A 21,530-nucleotide genomic window follows, 5' to 3' on the forward strand; every position below is an offset into this window, starting at 1 on the left:
CGCCGTTAACTATTTTTCGTTCTCATTTTATACTACTGCCTTGCCTGCTGTACAATTTTCTCGTTTGTCAGATTCTGTTTAAAAAAATATATAAAAAAGGTTTGCAGAAAGCACAACAACGGCAAATGGCTACTTGTGGAGGTGTAGAAACTCCAGATGCCGCGCCACAAAAACCATAAGGCAAATAGCCAAATGTCGTTGACAAACTGTAATTTGGTAAGGTTTTTTCATTGTTTATAAATTAATTTCATTTGTTTAAAAATGATGATGCGAGTAGTTTTAAATTTAATATAACAGGTAACTTTTTTCTGGTCTATGAATAACGTTAGCCAGGCTACGGTTGAGGCACTTTTAGATTTAAACGTCGGGAACACATTGCCTGACTGGCTCAATTTACATCGGGATTTATGTATGGACTGAGCTCGTGATAACCCTGCACGAATAGGTGACCCGGGTCACATTGTTCAAATAGATTAAAGCTGTATCTTATCTGCAAAGAGATTGAAAAACCAGAATGCACGCCCAATTAGAGAACGCTGGTTTTTTGAAGGCATCGATACGCAAACAAAGGATGCCTTACTGGTGAAAATAGATAGACTAGATGCTGCCACGTTGTTACGCAATACGATACGCAAACAAAGGATGCCTTACTGGTGAAAATAGATAGACTAGATGCTGCCACGTTGTTGCCATTGATACAGCAACATGTTCTGCCCTGTTGGTTCCATAAAGTGTAATGTTTTAAAATTCATTTTGGTTTTGGTTAGGAAATATAGTTCGATTTTAATAATTTTAGGTACAACAGTTTGGACGGATCAATGGGCTGCTTATAACAGCCGTAACCAGTCTAGCACACTAAACCGTAAATCACTCCATTACATTTCAAGTCGTAAGCGGAGTGCACAAAAATGGAGTGGAGAATTTGTGGCGATGCGCCAAACAAAAATTTAAGAGAAAGAATGGCACGTGCGATGCTTACGTACAATCATACCCTGACGAATTTATGTGGCTGAGCACCATAGGAGATAGAAAAAAGCGGTTCCAAAAAGCCCTGGAACTTATACGACAATATTACGCGGTTTAAAATTTTAACGCTTTATTTTTTTTATTAACTATCGATTATTATTAGATACTTCTGTTTCTTTTCTTTTTTTATTGAAAATATAATGTGCAAATAAAATTACAAATAGTTCTCATGTTTATAACATTTTTTAAAAATAAAAAATATCATTAAAAATTTAAAATTACAAATTGCAAAAAATTAAGCGTTTCGGTTGGTCATTAATATTAATGAAGGATGGAGTCAAATTTAAAAGTCCTCCATGTTATTCTATGTAAACAACTTAAGCGCGGAGTGCTATGATTTTACCGGAAATGATTCTAAGCACTTCTTGGCCACATTCAGAAATATAACAGCTGTTTTCAGATGACATCATTTGGCGCTACACTTATTATACAGATTTTATTTTATCCACACTTTCATGGTATTATACCAAAATATTTTTTTATAATATTCAATATGTTCTAAAACATATATATCGAAAATAATGAATTGACAAATTTTTAAAAATTACAGATACAAGAACAAATTTGTCGCTTACTAGGGACACTGTTACCAGTACCTGAATGCTGATTATCAATTTTTAAAAATCTATTTTATGGGCAATTCAGATGCGGAAGTTGATAATCGTTGTGCTCTCAATTTAACAGTGAAGAGAACCATTGTCCATGAATTACAAATGTTTCTTCATCAGAATGACAATTTAGTAAACATGTTTAAAATAGCGTTTGATTGGATGCCATCTGATAGTCATAGGTCTGACAAAACACCTGCCGGTAAACACACAGGGAGGTTTAATTCACCTACCATTGACGAAGTGGCTGTTGTTATTGTGGGAGAAAATTTACAATCTAGAGATATTGTGCTTCATTGTCGGAATAGTGATTTAAAACGAGTATCTGAAGCTCACAGGAGTTATGATGCATTACAATTAGGGATGCACCGAAGTTCGGCCCCGACTCCGGCCCGGCCAAAATCCGGCTTTTTTTCAAATCCGGCTGAATCCGGCCCCGGCCGGATTTGGTGGCCGGATTTAAGCGTCTATCAACATTTTAAAATGTTATAAATAGAAAATTTTTTTTATTGAATTCAATTAATTTTATGCCAATAAGTTAAAGGATAAGCATACATGACACATAACAACAACATCACTAATTGTGAAGTGAGCTGGACAATTTTTATGCTATAACATGGGTTAAGCATAAATTATAAGCTGATCTTTGTGTAAAAGAACTTGTGCACGTGTTTATACTATATAATTGTAAATGACAGATCATATAGCTACATAATATATATATATATATATATATATATATATATATATATAGAGAGAGAGAGAGAGAGAGAGAGAGAGAGATACATAAGCGCATAATTTAAGAACATGGTATGTTAAAAATTAGGCTAGGCATACATGACACATGATTACAACATCACTAATTGTGAGGTGAGCTGGACAATTTTCTTTGTGCTATAACACGGGTTAAGCATAAATTATAAGCTGATCTTTTTGTACAGAATTTGGCGTATCACACAGCTTATTCATATATTTGAATTTATTAACTATTTGCTTGGTGTTATTTTTTAATGTTCAACATGTAGTTAACCGTAAATGTAAGTATTTTTTCTAACGTATGTAAAATGGGAACTAAAATCCGGCCCCGGCCGGTTTTTGAATTTTAAATTCGGCCAAGTCCGGCCCCGGTCGGATTTGAAAAACCTAAGTCCGGTGCATCCCTAATTACAATATCCATGCATAAATATGTTCAAGATGCTATATCATGTTAGAGATATAGCCGCCCAGACTTATTTCTTACATTCACATGTAACCCAAAATGGTCCAAAATCAAGAAGGAATTGTTCATGCTTCATTCAAAATATGTTTTTTAATTAAATACAAATTCGTTTTGTATGTTTTAAAATTATTTTATATAAAAGTTTAGAGGCGGCTTGAAACATCATTTTTTTCAATAAAACAGCGTCTTTGAAGATAGCTCAATAGATGCAATTTACAAATATACAATGCAATGCAATACAATATATATACATATATATATATATATATATATATATATATATATATATATATATATATATATACACACACAACCATTTTTCTATTAGTTAACATAACGATACCGCACATCTCTATGACGTCACTTATCGATATGAATATTACATCAATTTAAATTTAACTCAGTGTTCATGAAAGAAAGTTTTCGAAGCGTTGAGCTTTTTAATTAAAAAAAAATGAATCTTGGTAAACTTATTTATAATTTGGTTTAAATTAAAAAAGATTAATTTGTAAAATAAAAAATTTAAATAAAAAACTTATTAACAGTATCGTTTTCAATGCAATTAAAAAATTCTAACACGATTCTCCTTTCTTGCAATTTCTCTGTCTTCTTCAGTTAATTGAATTGTTAAACTTCTGAGCCTAATTGCGTCAAGGGATCGTCGAGAAAAATTCGATGTTCTACGTATTTTGCAAAAAATTGAATATAATAATTAAGTTAAAAATAACAATTCATCGAAAAATTACGCGAAATACTTTTACAACCAACAACTTATTTATTTTTATGTAACGGAAAAAGATTATAAACAAAGATATAAGTATCCACGATATAATAATAATAATAATTATAACATAACTAAAAACAAATTTAAAAAAAATTTAATTAAAATTAAATAAATTAGTTAAAATTAATTACTTGTAATTAAATTATTTTAAAACCGAATTTTTAAATTTAATTAAATAAGCTACCCTCATATATGTAAAATCTGATGATTATGGTGGCGTGTACTGGAAATTTTACATGATCACGTGGGCCGGTTACTAGCCCAAAGTACGAGCGCTTACCTAGGAGAGAGCGTCGTGCAAGTCTATAAATAGCCTGCACAAATAAATTAAGCCCTTTTTTTCGTTCTGTTCTAGTGCCGGAGTTGACATTAGGACGGTTGATAATTGTAGATTATTATGGACTGTTGATTATGTAGATTATTGTGAAGGGTTGATCATTCTAGATTATTGGATTATTTAATGATTTGTTTATTGAACTAGTTATTTTAATTGATCGCTGTCGAATATAGTTTATAATAAACGTTAATCCGTAATATTGTTTCTGTTTTAATAAATAAAATAATAATAAAGAAATGACCAAACGCTTGAGAGAAGACTTGCAAGAGGTCGGTCCGTACGCCCGGCAAGAAGGGCGAAACATTCCCTTTCGCCCGGCCCGTATATTCCGACCCTGAGGTCTGTAGAAGATATTGTAGACCGGCGAGTCCCGGCCAGGAAAACGACCACGCGCGTGAAGAAGGCGAAGGTGTGCGGTATGGAGAGGCTGGTGGCGTGTACGAAAGAAGCGGTAGGAGGGAACGCCGCGGCAACCTTCACGGCATCGTCGACGACGACTACGAAAATCTTGCATATACTTAGAATATAACGGTATGTAAAACGTTAGCGCTCCACGAGTAGCTTGTTTACATAGAATAATACTGAGGACCTTTAAAATTGACTTCGCCTTTAATTAATATTTACGACCAATGGAAGCGCTTTATTTTTTTCACATAAATTGGTTGAATGTTGAAAATGAAATTAAATCATTATTAATATATAAATGTTAAATAAATTGTTTGAAAAGCATATTAAATAATATGCAACATATAATTATATTTTTGAAATTTGATAGTTAAGCTTTAAAATGTGAAGAAAAACCTGGCGAAAAAAGCGCTTTAAATTTTAAAATTATTTAGTGAAATTATCTTGGAAAATTTTTAAATAATAAGTACGATGCCTAACATAATTAAGCTCATCTATTATAGTACAGTTTAAATTTAAAAAATACTCACTGTGTCCAGAAAAAATTCTTCGCATAAATTTCTTCGCAGAAAATTCTTCTGGAAAAAATTTTTCGCAGGAAAATTCTTTGTAATGTATTTTCAGTTTTACAAAGCGCTCTATAATGAGACTTTTTTTTATTGTATTAATTTAATGAACAGGTTCTTTTAAGTTTATTGCTTCAGAAAATAAAACAGTACTCAATACACAATTTTTAATTATTTAAAATAAAAATATTAAAGGATAATGTAAAAAACGTTCAGAAATTAAAATCATGAGCCAATCCACCTATTTATCTATTATTTCACGATTTGCATAATTTTCAACAATTCTTTGAATGGTATTTGTATTGTGGATTCCACACAGATGAATCATATTCTTTGAGGTAAAACATTTGGTGATTAATCGTGCACGAAAGGAAGCTTAACGTTGATATTAGGGATGCACCGTATTTAAGTTTTTCAAGTCCGGCCGGGGCCGGACTTGGCCGGATTTAAAATTCAAAAACCGGCCGGGGCCGGATTTTAGTTACCATTTACGTACGTTAAGAAAAATACTCACATTTACGGTTATCTACATGTTGAACATCAAAAAATAACACCAAGCAAATAGTTAATTAATTCAAATATATGAATAAGCTGTGTGATACGGCAAATTCTGTACACAAAGATCAGCTTATAATTTTTGCATAACCCATGTTATAGCATAAAGAAAATTGTCCAGCTCACCTCACAATTAGTGAACAATAATAATTTTAGTTTTTTACTTAATAAATTAAATAATTATAATCAAATTTTAATTGGAAAACTTGAAAAATTAATGTATAAACATAATAATTGTATTAACGCGGTTGATTTTCTTGAAAAATATATGTATATATATATATATATATATATATATATATGTCTATATATATATTATGTAGCTATATGATCCGTCATATGCAATTATATTGTATATATACGTGCACAAGTTCTTTAACACAAAGATCAGCTTATAATTTATGCATAACCCATGTTATAGCATTAAGAAAATTGTCCAGCTCATCTCACAATTAGTGATGTTGTTATTATGTGTCATGTATGCTTAGCCTTTAACTTATTGATATAAAATTAATTGAATTCAATAAAAAAAATTTTTTATTTATAACGTTTTTAAATGTTTTTTGAAAAAAAGCCGGATTTTGGCCGGGGCCAAACTTCGGTGCATCCCTAGTTGATATGAAAATTAGAATTAAGTTGGTTGTCGACAATTACACCAAGGTCCTTACAGTGGTCCATGCATGGTGAATCGCGATGACCAATCAAATATTGATGAAGAATTGTATTAGATCTAGTTGAAGAAAGAAATGTGCAATGGGAACATTTGTCGGGTGAGAGCGTTGCGTTGATCTTCTGATTCTGAGTAAAAGGCTAGCCGATCCATATGTACGATCTTCATTTTGATACAAGGCTTACGTCGTTTTCGGACCCGGTACACCACGTTGTTGATCCGGGTGACAATTTGGCACGGCCCTTCCCAATCCTTCCACTCATGTTCTGCATGCATTCGACTCATAATTAGTTTAAGGTCATCAATTTGTGCGCTTTGTTCATCAAGGTACTCATCCTTCAATTTCAAGTCGTTTTTCAGTTCTTCAATTTCATTTTGCAGTTCTTTCAGTCTATCTCAATTTTTATTTTCAATTTTTTTAACGATATGGTTAAGTTATCTTGGGTCTGTTTCTCATTCTCTTCCGTCTTTACTTGAAACTCTCCGAGCATCTGCTTTGCTTTTATGTCATTCTTATCTTTCCGTTCTTTCATCTCATCTGTATGCTCCTGTTTTGGTCTCTCGATTTCTTTAAGTTCCTATTGATAACTTTGACCTTTTGTCTTGAGAATATTTCTGTCTGTTGTTATTTTATTCAGACCTTTCTTAAGTCTGTCTTATTTATCTTTGCTCACCTTTTCGTTATCGGAGTCGTTTGATTAAGTAAGTTCTTTTAACTCGTTCTTTTCGTCAGTCAATCTGCCGATTACTTCTCAATCATCATCAAGATTGATGTAAACTGTATCACTGTTGTCATCATCTTTCTTTTCATCAACGTGATGACTACCTTTCTGCACGTCAACACGTGCATCATAGTTGTTACGTGCATTGCAGGTACCACGTGCATCGCAGTTAACACGTGCGTCGCCGTCGACATCATTTGTTGGTGAATATGCTGGTAGAATAATTTCCGACTCTTGTGTAGCCGTTTCTGGTATAGTCTCTTTATTAAGAGATATTTTCTCAAAAGTTGGTTGTATTATTTCATTGGCCGCTCGTAATTCGGCTCTCTTTTCTCTTGATTCGGCTATCCGTTGATCGGTCTTTGCAGACATCTCAGCGTTTTGATTTTTCGTTTCCACAAATTGCTTTTTCGCTCGACTATCGGCATCAGCGGATGAATTGCTTTTCTGCTTGACTATTGGCATCAGCGGATTGCTATTCTGGTCGCCGGACGGCATCAGCTTTCATTTTCGCGAATTGTTTATCGCTTGTTTCTGCTCGACAATCGGCACCAGCCTTCATTTCAGCGTTTTGTTTTTTCATTTCAGCTTTCATTTTTGCAAACATCTGCATGAATTGTTGCATATCAAATGCGAATGAATTCCCATTGTTCGTCTCACTAGAATTTGATCCCTGTTTGTTTTCGTTTTCATCTGTTGTCAGTTCAGTGCTGCTTGAACGGGTGACTCGATCAGTTTCTGTAGCTTCTCTCTTCGACATCATCTCGTCTGTTCAGAACAGAACAAATAACATCATTGCATTATTATTTCATAATATCACAAATTAAAAAATAAATTAAATTTCCAATTGAAAAAAAATATTCATTATGACAATGTTCTCCTCTTCCTTTTTCATCTGGTAAATTCAGTTTGAATCATATCGGATGCAGAGCGGCTCGTCTGACACGAAACAGTAAGACACAAAAGTGGTAAACATGTCAGAACATTTCGAGAAAAAATTTTATTGCTTGAACTGCAAATATATATTGCAAATTCGCTATTCTGTATGTTCACAAAAACTGCGTATTCGAAAATATTTAATTGAAATGACAAAAGTGTTACGTCATTAATACAAACTTCTTCTAGACAAATTCTAAATTTTATGCCTAACTTATTTGATAGTAGCAAAATAACAAAATAACAAACTCAGTTGGATGGTTGAAACCTGTGTGGTAAGTTTGATGATGTTCAATTTTTTGCCCCGGATTGCATCAACATCAGCCATTTCAAAATTATTCAGTTGTTTTATCTTATATAATATAAATAAAAATTATTAACATATATATTAACTATTTTACTGTTTTGTACAGCAGTTTTTATGGTTGAATAAATTTGTTATTCAATGAAAGAGTTACAGCAACTTTTGAGTTAATTATTGCAACCCATACATCACAAATACCTATCAATATAATATAATATAAATGTATATCAATATTAATCATTATAAAAACTCTAGCGAACAAAAAATAATAATATTAAATGTAAAGCTTGCGAATAGCGTCAAAAACTAGCAAATAAATTAGTTTTTGATGTTGAAAAATACAAATTGCGTCAAAGACATTTAGTTAATTTTTTACTAAGACAATTTTTAAAGAGTTAATCGTTGATTCACAATTTGAATTTGAAAACGCAAATAAAATGTATAGTATGATAAAATAAATTAATAGTTAATAAACATCACACTGAGTGGAACAATAGAAATTACAGAAAACAAGTTTTAGTTACAATTGTTTGAATGATAACAAAGTTAGACACTCATCCTGGCTACAACATTAATCACTCATTGCTAACTTCTTACGACCACCAAACTCAAATTACTTATTTTGAGATAAATTACTCTTGGTTGCGTTGTTACCGCCATCAGCAATATTATCCTTATCATCATTATCAACATCGTCATCCTAACCTTTAACAACATCATCACCATCATCATCATCAAAAACACTACCATAATCATCATCACCATCACCATTGTTGCCTAGGTTCTCATCATAATTCATTCTTTAATTCATTCAGTCACTTTTAAATGGGATACATTTGGACGGGCTTGTACGCGCCTAATGAATGTGAGCAGGTATAAACAAATGTAAACACTATATATATATATATATATATATGTGTGTGTGTGTATATATATATATATATATATATATATGTGTGTGTATATATATATATATATATATATATATATATATATATATATATATATATATATATATGTTGGTAATAGACCATATATATATACAATATATATATAAATTCTACCGAATGTTTGGCGTTAATATGTTTGTAGTTCGTTTTTTCAATTTTTCTCACTAATGAGTATGGCCTTATTTGCAGCATGAATTCGAAAAATAAATTTATTTTGAATTTTAATAAACTAAACGTTCACCAAAAACTTTAGTGAGTTATAGCCTTATATATATATAAGATTAAGACTGTCAGAAATGCAATTATTGATGAAAATCACAGCATGTTCGGCGTTAGTTAACTTCCAATTTAAATTTTCAATTTTTCCGATGGTTGATCGTAAATCATTTTCAAGTTTTTTCAGAAAACTCACGATGCATGTACAAACTGGCGCTATCAAAAATTACATAAAAGAGAAACACAAAACTAAAATTACTAGACAAACCTTGGACCACAATGTTGAAATCTTACATTACAATTACAACCATTATAATTTACGAATAACCGAATCATTACTCATAGAACAAGGACATCCGATAATAAATATTCAACAACGGCAATTGGAATTTTTACCAATAAATTTAGAAACAGAGAAATTATCAATAATGAAAACACGTAAAAGATTTATATTAAACGAAGTTGAAGATTGTAAAACGAATTAAATGAGCATTAAGCATTATTTGCTTTAAACAAACAAGGAATCAACAAAGTAGAGTAGAGGCACAGTATATATGTATATTTGAGTATCTGGGCACAACCACAACATATCAATTTGAACACCGAAGATGGTATAGAAATACCGATAAAAACTTTTATGTTCTGTCATGCTAAAATAAACAAAAATTTTGGTTTTGAACTAAAGAAACTTGAAAATGACTTACGATCAATCGTTAGAAAAATCAAAAAGTTAAATTGGAAGTTAACTAAAGCCGAACATGCTGTGATTTTCATCAATAATTGCATTTCTGACAGACATCTGAAACGATACCTACATTTCATAGTATACTAAGATAAAATTTTGGGTAATGTTTGAAAAGATCAAGTTCATGCTTAAGCTGAAGCTCAGGCAATTTCTGAGACAATTTCAATTAGCTTTATCTGAGTTTAAGCTGATAGAACGTTTTTTGCACGCTATTTATAAAAAATGTTTTATTTAAAATAACTTTTAAAGTCAATGGTAGAAAAGAATTACAAATATTTTTAAATAAATATGGCAATTTTTCTTTTATTCCGCACTATATATGATGTTTCAGTTTGCCAAGAAGTACTCAATTTTTTGCGAAATGTTACGTTCCAATTACATTACAACATATTTCTTCATTTTTTTTCAATATTATCGTTATTCTACCCATATGGTTTCAGTTAAAAAATTTTAATGTGATTCAAAAAAATGATTTCTACTAAAGTTTAATAGTGAAACACGAAATAATTCTGCAAAATCCAGATACAATATGAAAGTTCCTAATATCAACAACTAACGGGCATACGAACTATGTCAAATTGAACTAAATTTTAGATTGTGAATATTATGAAATTAATAACAAAAATGATTTTTAAATGTTGTCAGTATAAAAGGAAACGTTTCTAATATTTGTTTTTAACAAATTAAAACAATCAATAGAAAGATTTTTTGAAATCACTCATATAAATATATGATTGTTTCAAAAAAAATGAAAATTTCTTCTGATTATTAGTATATCTTCTAAAATATTTTTATTGAAACCACTTCTGCAGTCTCTGTGGATAAATTTTAAGCCAGAAACAAAACTTTTCAGGCTCGCTTGTGTAACTGGTACTTCAAAACTTTAAAGATGGTCGCACTTGATCTCTAATTTCTCCAATTATATTGGATATCTCTTCATGTGGCAATTCTTACTCAAATGATCGGCGAACTCAGTCGGAAAAGCAAAAGAAAAGAAATATAACAAATTTTCAAAGATAATAAAGATTAAAATATAATTTTAAAAGACGAAATGTTATCTAAATATTTTTTTTAATGAATTTGACAAAAATATTTTCTTTTAAGTTTTTAGCATCGAACCGTTATTTATTTCGTTACGGTTTTCGGTATCGGTTAAACTAGCAAACAATATTTCGGTTCGGTTACAGTTTTTGTTCCGAGCAAAGTTTCGGGTTCGATGCTCTGAGTAAAACATCCACCCACACCACATCACATCACACCACACCTCACCACATCCACCCTCACCACATCACACGGACGCGCCGCATCATTCGTACAAGAGTCAAGAGTCTCGGTCAGGTAAGATTCGAACCAGGTAACGGCGCAACAACACCAATGCTACGCATGACATTCCTACACTATGAGCTAACCCCGCCAACAAAACAAGCATGGTAAATTAGTTAGATATGGTCTCCGAACTACAAACGGTAAGGAAGACGTACAAACGTTTAAATACACATGCCGGATTAAAAAGGCATTAAATCAGATTATCACCTGCATTCATCTATTTACAAAAAGAGCATATGGTGGAATCGCAACCAAACGCGCGAGAATCATCATAATGTCAACTAATATACACACGCAAACACAAATACAAACGCTCACATGAATGCACACACACACACACACACACACGCACACACACACATACACAATATATGTATATATATATTCCCAGGGTTCAAGTTACAAAAGAAAAAAAATATCTTTCCTTTGGTTTATTGAATACCTTTAATATTATTATTTTTTGCGTTTGTTATTAGTAGTAGTAGTAGTAATTTGACGGTATCGATATGAGCTGATAATATATTTGTTGCTGTTGATTAATATTATACTAGTAACAAATAATAACAATAGTCAGGACTATCATCATTATTGTTGTTGTTATTGTTGTTATTATTCTAAATTAACAAAACAACAACAATAACATCAACAAACGAAATCATGGTCCTAACACCGTGTATCAACACGGGAACAAGTCACGTGATAGTTGGAAAATCCAATGCTACTAAAAAATCTCATTAGCAATCGTTATCCTCATTATCAACATCAACATCATCATCATCATCGTCATCACCATCGTCATCATCATCATCATCATCATCCTCACTATTATTATTATTATTACTATAATAATAATAATAATAATTAATAATTGACAATCAATAATAATAATAATGATAATTATTATTATTATTATCATTATTATTATTGATTGTCACTAATATAATAATCAATATCAACAAAAATATTATTGGAGACATAATAATCTAAGTTCGACCAGAAAAAGTAGCAGCTACTATACTAGACTTAACAGCTACAAAAACCTACAAAACCCTGCAACACAAGTCCTCCATCATTCCACGTAATATCAACAAAACCTTCACTCTGTCTATTCACTTGATCAAATCTCAATAATTTCATTTAAAAAATGCTTAATATTACGTACAATTTTACACAAACAGCTAATTCAGTCTTGGGTATTTAGCAAAATCTCAGTTTGTTGGAAAAAGAGCTTCACAATTCTCATGTCTGCATACATTAATTGGTTTTAAACATTATACATTTTACATATTTTACATATATGCATATATTAATTGGTTTTAAACATTATAAATTTTACATATTATATATATATATATATATGTTTTTAAATTGATTCTTTTAATGTTATAAAAAAGAAAGAAAAAAAATTATTTAATTTACATTTATTTACGCGAACTATGAATTTATGGATTACTTTTTTGAATGTTGGGGATTTTGCTTAGTTAAGATTCAGTGGCGTCACTAGGGTTGGTGTCACCCGGTGCGGTAACTCATGGTGTCACCCCTCTTATGACACCCCATAGACATAGAGCATTCTTAGCAAATTTTATAAATAAATTTACAACGAAAATAGAAGAAAAAATAATTCAAGGTCGAATTTTTTGTTCTCTAAAAAAAATTGTGATCTATCAAAGATTTTAAAAAATAAAACATTTTTAATTGTTATTTTTACATTAAATTTTATGTCACATTAAATCTCAATTAAATCAGAACTTCCCTTTCCTCGCCTTTAGAGATGCAAACTTGTTAATTACTTCATCAAAATCAACTTCTTTTGCCAAATCTCTTTTAATTGATAATATTGCAAGAAAAGCCTAGACTGTCCCATAGTAGATCTTTATAATCTTTAGCTTTGAAAAACTCCTCTCACATGAAGCCACAAACACACAGATTGTAAGAAATAATTGTAGGCTCACTGAGAGATATGGGAGAGATTCTAGAAAGTCCCATTCAACTATGAATTTCAAAATGTCAAGTACTGACCACGTGACCAGTTTTTGGCTTCTTCAAGATCAATCTCTGCTGCCTTCAGATGTCTTCTCAGTCTTGGTATTTCTAATAAAAGCTCTATCTCTGATAACTCATCATAGAATGTGGTCAATATTGAAATTTTAACTCTTTTTCAGTAGCAGATATCAAACTCTTGGCTTGAACAACCTCAAACATGGCTGCTAATTCCTTGATGGCTCTTGATTTGATCTGGAGTTCAGAATGAAAACGATCAATATACTCATACATCGCTCTCGTGTTTTCTTCCTGCAGAGTTAGTCCAGCATCTCTCTCGCGCTCGCCTGCCATCCTCTTCTTGAACCTGGGTCTGCTGTCTTCTGAAATTCCATATTGGTCTGATTTTATAAGTGCCTGTTCAACTGCCTGCTCCACAAGATGATTGCGCTTCTCATACATAAAAAGTCTTTGTGTCTCTAGCTTTGTTACCACCTTGTCAAGACTTAAGCCCTTAGTCTGAAGGTACAGCTGCGTTAGATTTACTTCTTCATGTACATCACACCAAAAGAAGAGGTAGCACAGAAAAGTGAAATTGCAGATAGCATGTAAAAGACCTTGGGCTGTAACTCTTGTGTCTAGATTTTCCCCAGGATCACATAGACCTTCTATTGCCGCCACACATTCATCGAATTTTTCTTTCACTGCCTTTACTGCTGCGTGATGAGAACTCCAGCGTGTTGTTGATAATCTTTTTAAGCAAACTCCAGTGTGGTTCATTAAAACATCCCATCGGTGAGTGGAAGCAGCAAAAAATGAAAACATTGTCTCAAGAGTTCCCAAAAAAGTCACGCACGAAGCATTTTCAGCAAAAGAGTGTTGGCCACACAAGTTAAGAGAATGGTCCACACAACCATTAAAAATAGCTTTCCTGTTCTTTCTTTTCAAAATGGCTTGTACACCCCCATGGATTCTAGCCATTGTCGCAGCATTGTCGTAACTTTGAGCGCGGCACATCATAAAGTCGAGTCCATCACTTTCCAAATTTTCAAAAATATCAGAAGTGAGATCAGCAGCTTTTTTCCCTTTTAAAGGAAAATATCCCAGATACACTTCTCTTACTTCAACTTTTCTATTATGATTTTTCACATATCTGATAATTCAGACATTTGGTCAGTGTGTGATACGTCAGGTGTGCTATCAAACATGATACCAAAACACCGGGCAGATTTTATATCCATGATAAGCTTCTCCTTTACATGATTTGCTAGGACATGAATAAACTTATTCTGAGTATTTGGTGCAAGATAAGATGCTGATGCTTTAGTTTTATGTGTGCTTTGCTTTAATGTTAATAGGTGCTCTTTAATCAGTGAGTCATATTTAGAAAGCATCTCAACCATTTCAAAAAAGTTTCCTTTATTTAATGAAGATTCTTTTTCATTGTGGCCCCGAAAAGCCAGATTTTGCTTGGCGAGAAATAATGTAATATCGAGCAGACGTCTCGATATTACATAATATCGTGGAGAGACGTCTATGCAAGACGTCTCTCCACTTTTTTTTCTCTATGTCTATCAAAGCAATATTTTCTGCATCAATTGTTTTGTGCATTCTAAGTCTCACCTCCAAGGTTTTCCATTTTTCAAAGCAATACAAGTGAGCATCGGATGTCTTATGATTAGGCACTTTCGGGCTCATTTTCCACCATGTCTGAAATCCAGTCACAAATTTGGATGTTGTGTCTGTAGCATTAACGGCAAAGAGTCGGCAGCAAAAACAATATAATTTCTCACTGACGGGAGAAAAAACCATCCATGTTCGCAACACCTTCTCACCATTTGGCATCACCATATAAAACCACTCTTTGGATAGCTTGCGAACCTCACTTTTAGCTTTTAGATCTTGCCTCGTCAACATCCTGAAAGGCCCATCTTTGTTCTGGATATATGCACTTCCTCTTTTGATGATTTGAACGCGCAATTGATCTGGAATAGGTATATTCCAATAAGAAGCATCATCCAAAACATTCCAATTTTTCTCCGTAAGTTCATTTTCAGTATCATATTTAGAGTCACTATTATCAGTCCACTCTTCTGCTACAAATTCATCTATTTCTTTATCTTGTTCTGCTTTATTTTCTTCTATTATATTAATGTTTTCCTCTGCTGAATGCATACCAGCATCAGATAAATTAGTCTCATCAATTTGCGGTTGAGGAACTGTGTCTTTGGAAAAACTCTGGGCCTCATCTGATCCCTTTACATATTGCAGCATAGATCCGCGCAATTTCTTTATTTTGGCTTTTCTTTGTTGACATCCGCTTAGCCGTTTTGTTGTATGAACTCCACCTCTACGTGGCATGATATAATATCCTTCAACAATAAATATATAAATATAAATAAATAAAATAAAATTATTTGAAATTTGGTTGGTTAAATGTAAAAATTTTAAAATTATTTAAATGCTAATAAAACAAATTATATTTGTACTTGCGGATCAGGAATCAACTTTTGTGAAATTACTTTGAATTGTTGTCGTATATCATTAAATTGATTAAAAATTAAATAATTTTTTACTTTAAGTAAATTATAGATTATTCTCTTAAACTTGACTAACACTCGCTTGTAGTGGGTGGGCAAAACAAACACTGTTGTACGTTACGTTAGACACGAACAAGTTAAATGTGCGCGGCCGCGGCGCTTAATAATTCGGACGTCGAATTCGAATGGTATAAACGTCGAATACAAAAATGATTTGAACGAAAAAATTTTTATTCATAATACATTTCTGGGCGCTGGGCGGGTAAGGCTGAACCAATGATAAGAATAATTTCATGGAGGGACATAAAAACATATACAGTGATATTTTGGTGTCACCCCTTGTGAGGGTCACCCGGTGCGGTCTGCACCCCCCGCACCCTCCTAGTGACGCCACTGTTAAGATTTACTCTTTTGGAATGCCCCATTATGTAAAAATTTTATTGTTTGTTCATAATAAACGAGTATGCATCAACAATGAAGGAGATGCTCATGATCCCACCAATTTCAGGTCCATAACCTTGCAACATACATTCTACAAAATGTTTTCATCTTTCATAAACAAGAAAATTTATATTTTTTTAAAAACCAACGACTTGATAAATAAAAACATCCAAAAAGGTTTCTACCCAAAAGTAGATGGCTTGACGGAACACAACAAACTTTTAACTCACCTACTCAATAATGCGAAGAGACATCAGAGGACCATACTTGTCACCGTTAAATCACACAAAAATTTTGCCAAATCTTGAGCGAGTCGTACAGCTATTACATAAAGATTGGAAACTTGCTTCCAAATACTAAAGATATTAACGAACTTAACTGAAAACTATATAAACTGTCTAAATATTCTAGCAATTCACTTGACGACTTTAATCATTTTAAAATAACGATAAGCACTTTCGAAATTTCTCCATTAGGTTTTTTAATAGTTTTAATTTGTCTTTATTTAACTTAAATTGGTGTGGTCAATTTTACAAGAACCTTATTAACTCAGCAAAATCCTCATCACATGCCATTTATTGTGATAGAAACAACCAGTCGTACCCATTCCGTACAGCATGACCAGCTTCAAAAGACATTTCCTGATATTTTATAATAAGTTTTATTTTATTCTATTAAATTTTATCTATCATAGACGATTAATTCTTGCTTTTTTTATATGTGTTTTATGCTAAAAATAAAAGAAGGTTCCCGTTATTATTGTTATTATTATTATTTTATTTATATTCTCAACCACTAGCCAAATCATCAACAACAATAACATCATTATCATCAACAACAATAATATCATTATCATCATCATCCTCATCATCATCATCATCATCCTCATAATCATCATCATCATCATCATAAGCATCATCATCAGTACCGTTCAGCTTTTTAACTTGTATGAACAGAGCACAAAAAACACAGGTGCGCCTGCTTACTCAGCGAAAATAGTAAAAAAAGAATTTATAATATTATTATTATTATTCCTGTTATTGTTATTATGATTCACAATAATAAAAACAATCATAACAGCAGCGATGGAAATAAGAGTAACAATATAGAGAGAAGTAGTAGTAGTAGTAGTAGTGGAGGCAGTATTGATAGTAGTAGTAGTAGCAGTAGTGATAGCAGTAGTAGTAGTAATAGTAGTAGTAGTAGTAGTATTGATAGTAGTAGTACTAGCAGCAGCAGCCGTAGTAGTGGTGGTAGTAGTGGTAGTAGTGGTAGCAGTAGTGGTAGTAGTGGTAGCAGTAGTGGTAGTAGTGGTAGCAGTACATTTTTTATAAAATAGAAAAGGTATTTATGAAGCAAGCATACCTTGTTGAATGATGTATGTAAATTCAAGTACATACATATATACATACATACATGCGGTACGATCTCTTATTTATTCCAACAAAAAATGTGATGAAGCTCCTAGAGAGCTCATCTAGCACAGCCATCTGAACGAAAATGTGAACAAATTAATTTATGCCAAACAGTTAGTAGTGGAAATTTGAATTAAACGAAACTGTATCTCTTTTTTTTACAGATTTCTTCTGTCATTAAAGTTTAAGAAAAACAATTTTAAAATCTTTTTGAACATGGCAAGTGATGTTTCATTGCAAGAGAAATCATTTTTTAAAATGTCATTCCAAATCCTTTGTCCTCTACAGACAATATGAAAATGCAACGAATTTTTTCTCGAATTGTTGGTCATCAGAAAATTGACATCTCTATGGTTGTTGACTATTTCATAAATATTCGTCAGACGTTGGAGGAAGCTTTTTGGAAAGTTGGTTAAAGACAAAAATGGCAGTAAAATATTTACCGATCCCAATTTAAATTATTACAAATTATTATAACCCTTACGTATTTCTTATTTTTATTAAATTTGTAATTGAATGATGCGTGCCAGCCCACACAACGTTGCAATAATCTATTTAAGATGTCCAAATAGCATTATAAGGAGATTCAAAATTTTTTTGGAAAGAAGAATTTTATTAATTATGCCTATTGGTTGGGCCAATTTGTTGGAAATGTGCTGAAATGCGCTTTGGAAGTTAGTTTCTAAACTAAATACACTCCAAGGGATTTAACGGTTTTATTTTTTAAAATTTCATTTACATATACATACATTCATACATTCATTCATACTTACATACATACATTCATACATACATACATACATACATACATACATACATACATACATACATACATACATACATACATACATACATACATACATACATACATACATACATACGTACATACGTACGTACGTACGTACGTACGTACATACATACATACATGCAAAATGATCAGCGTCAGATCAGGCGACAGCAGGGAACTGTTTTTCGCAACTAACCACATTTCGTGCTTGTTGCAGCGGTTCCTGCGTGTCTGTGTGCTTGAAAATATCCAACTGAATGCCGACATGTGCAATTAACGACAAATCAAAGTGTTAATCCATTTGTTACTTGATGTTTGACGGTTCAGTGTCACTCATCATGTTTTGGTTTTAACATACATACATACATGCGTACATACATACATACATACGTACATACATACAAATCGCACCAGGCTCAGCTGCCGGTGCGATTTGGTGGGCTGGGGTTGCTTAGCGTGGTTCAGCTGGCTCCTGTTGTTTATAATTCTTCTGCCGCTGCCACTCTCGACCTGCAGTCTTCCCTGTTCCACCGGTTTTTTTGTTGCCGCGATATTATTCCCCCAGTGTCCGCCCCGGTGGACCGTACGCACGTCCAAATTTTGAACGAAGAATATAAAAAAATCTTTCAAAATTTGTTGTCTTCATGCGGCGACGACTTTTCCACCGCTCGTTTGTTGGCCATGTCCAGCGTTGCCAGCTGTGGGTGGTTGAGATCGTGGCCTAACACCTCTGTGGGCACCAGGCTTGACGACGAGTCTGTGAGATTTGCCATTGGCTTCAGACTTGGCCTGGTCATTCAGAATAAATACACGTGCCGATGTGGCGCTAGGGCGGACGAGTTTGGGCACCACGGTTTGGTTTGTCGCCTGGGTGGGGGCCGTAAACTACGACACTCAGCGCTAAACGAATACATTTGTCGGCTCTTCTCCAAGGCTTCAATCCCGGTCCTCAAGGAACCATCCGGCATTTCTGCGCATGATGGTAGGCGCCCGGACGGATGCACACTAATACCTTGGAGAGCCGGCAGATGTTTGGCGTGGGATGTTACGGTCCCTGGCACCCTCGCCGAACGATACGTAAACCTTATAAGTAAAGAATGCGGGTTGGCCGCGGTCAGGGCAGCGGACGAGAAAATGAAAAAATATGGGAACGCCCTCCCCTCGATGGAATTCTTGCCAATATGTATCGAGGTTCTCGGCCCGATGGACCCCAACACCCTTAAATTTCTTAAGGCAATATGCAAAATGATCAGCGTCAGATCAGGCGCCAGCAGGGAACTGTTTTTCGCAACTAACCACATTTCGTGCTTGTTGCAGCGGTTCCTGCGTGTCTGTGTGCTTGAAAATATCCAACTGAATGCCGACATGTGCAATTAACGACAAATCAAAGTGTTAATCCATTTTTTACTTGATGTTTGACGGTTCAGTGTCACTCATCATGTTTTGGTTTTAACATACATACATACATACATACATACATACACACATACATACATACATACATACATACATACATACATACATACATACATACATACATACTTACTTACTTACATACATACATACATACATACATACATACATACATACATACATACATACATACATACATACATACATACATACATACATACAAACAAGTTGATTGAACAACATGTTGACATGTTAAGGATCTTTTGCATTCAGTTAAACTCATTTGCGTAAACGTTTGGATACCTTTTTATGTTTCTCTTGCAACTCTTTCAAAATCATTTACAAAAAAAATTGATAATAATTTTTTCGAAATAGAACCAATCATAAAAACAATTTTGAATTTACGTCGGATAAATCTAATAATAATTATGACATAAATTATGATAATATTAATAATTAATAATAATAATAAATAAATAATAATAATAATAATAACAACAACAACAAAAATTGCCTTTTCTTATTTTAACCTTTTAACAATGAAAACTAAATTTAACATAGTTTCAGCGTCAACAAATTCAAATTTTTCTGAGTTTTTAGAAGTTTTTTGAAATAAAATATTAATAACAATGACATTAAGATAAGATTAATTATAGAAATATTACTTATAAAACAACAACAACAACAACAGCAACAACAACAACAATAATATAAATAGAAATAATAAGAATACCAATAATAATAATAATAACTAATCATAAAGAAATAAATACAAATTGGAGTTATTAAAATGGATATAAAACTTTCCTTTATGTATTGCCCTTCCAGCCTGCCAACGCATGCTTCACTGAAGGGTTGTTGGATTGTTAGTTGGATTTGTCAGCAGATTTTAAGCACACTCACCTGCAAATAAATAAATTATTTAATTAATAAGTGCATACAAAATATACACATACATACATTGATATATACATACAGATATACATATATATATACAATACAAATTTGTATATATAAATACAAACACACATACAAACACACATACAAACACATACTCAAAATTTTAAGCACACAAAACTGTTAAAACAACTTTAACAGACGAAGACGAAGTAGTATAGAAAACTCAAAAACAACTGAAATAATTCGAATGATGACAGTTATGTAGTAAACGAATGGTGATTATGATTGCGATAAAGACGACGTGGTGATGATAATGATGTCATCATAGTGACGTAAAAGTATCTGGAGATGACGTCAGAAGGTGTGTTTGCGCCTGTTCTCACCTTCTCTCTCTTCCTCATCCTTTGCTTGCTGTTAACAGGTGAGTTGGTGATGATGACGATGATGGTGGTGATGATGACGATGATAGTGGTGGTGACGATGGTGATGATGATGGTGATGATGATGGTGATGATGATGGTGATGATGATGGTGATGATGATGGTGATGATGATGGTGATGATGATGGTGATGATGACGATGACGATGATGATGGTGGTGGTGACGATGGTGGTTATGACGATGATAGTGATAACGATGATGGTGGTGATGACCATGGTGGAGATGATGATAATGAAGATGG

General features: G+C 32.9%; 4 protein-coding genes across 4 annotated transcripts; 2 read left to right on the forward strand and 2 right to left on the reverse strand.

Annotated features, from left to right (window-relative positions):
- Positions 1-514: 514 nt before the first annotated feature.
- HELRODRAFT_183604 (hypothetical protein) lies at positions 515-2,126 on the forward strand (the record flags this gene model as incomplete). Its single annotated transcript, XM_009013196.1, has 3 exons — positions 515-539; positions 888-1,078; positions 1,605-2,126. The coding sequence occupies 3 exons, from the start codon at positions 515-517 to the stop codon at positions 2,124-2,126; spliced, it is 738 nt and encodes a 245-aa protein (XP_009011444.1).
- Positions 2,127-6,922: 4,796 nt separating this feature from the next.
- HELRODRAFT_183605 (hypothetical protein) lies at positions 6,923-8,156 on the reverse strand (the record flags this gene model as incomplete). Its single annotated transcript, XM_009013197.1, has 3 exons — positions 6,923-7,264; positions 7,386-7,565; positions 8,097-8,156. 3 exons carry the CDS (start codon positions 8,154-8,156, stop codon positions 6,923-6,925), a joined length of 582 nt encoding a protein of 193 aa, XP_009011445.1.
- A 4,725-nt stretch (positions 8,157-12,881) lies between these two features.
- Positions 12,882-16,317, reverse strand: HELRODRAFT_183606 (hypothetical protein; the record flags this gene model as incomplete). The annotated part of the gene is made up of 4 exons (XM_009013198.1): positions 12,882-12,943; positions 13,392-13,481; positions 15,530-15,702; positions 16,229-16,317. 4 exons carry the CDS (start codon positions 16,315-16,317, stop codon positions 12,882-12,884), a joined length of 414 nt encoding a protein of 137 aa, XP_009011446.1.
- A 1,724-nt stretch (positions 16,318-18,041) lies between these two features.
- On the forward strand, positions 18,042-19,912 carry HELRODRAFT_183607 (hypothetical protein; the record flags this gene model as incomplete). The annotated part of the gene is made up of 3 exons (XM_009013199.1): positions 18,042-18,155; positions 18,321-18,422; positions 19,490-19,912. The coding sequence occupies 3 exons, from the start codon at positions 18,042-18,044 to the stop codon at positions 19,910-19,912; spliced, it is 639 nt and encodes a 212-aa protein (XP_009011447.1).
- Positions 19,913-21,530: the final 1,618 nt, after the last annotated feature.

This window comes from Helobdella robusta (genome assembly GCF_000326865.2).
Source record: "Helobdella robusta unplaced genomic scaffold HELROscaffold_112, whole genome shotgun sequence".
NCBI lineage: Eukaryota > Metazoa > Annelida > Clitellata > Rhynchobdellida > Glossiphoniidae > Helobdella > Helobdella robusta.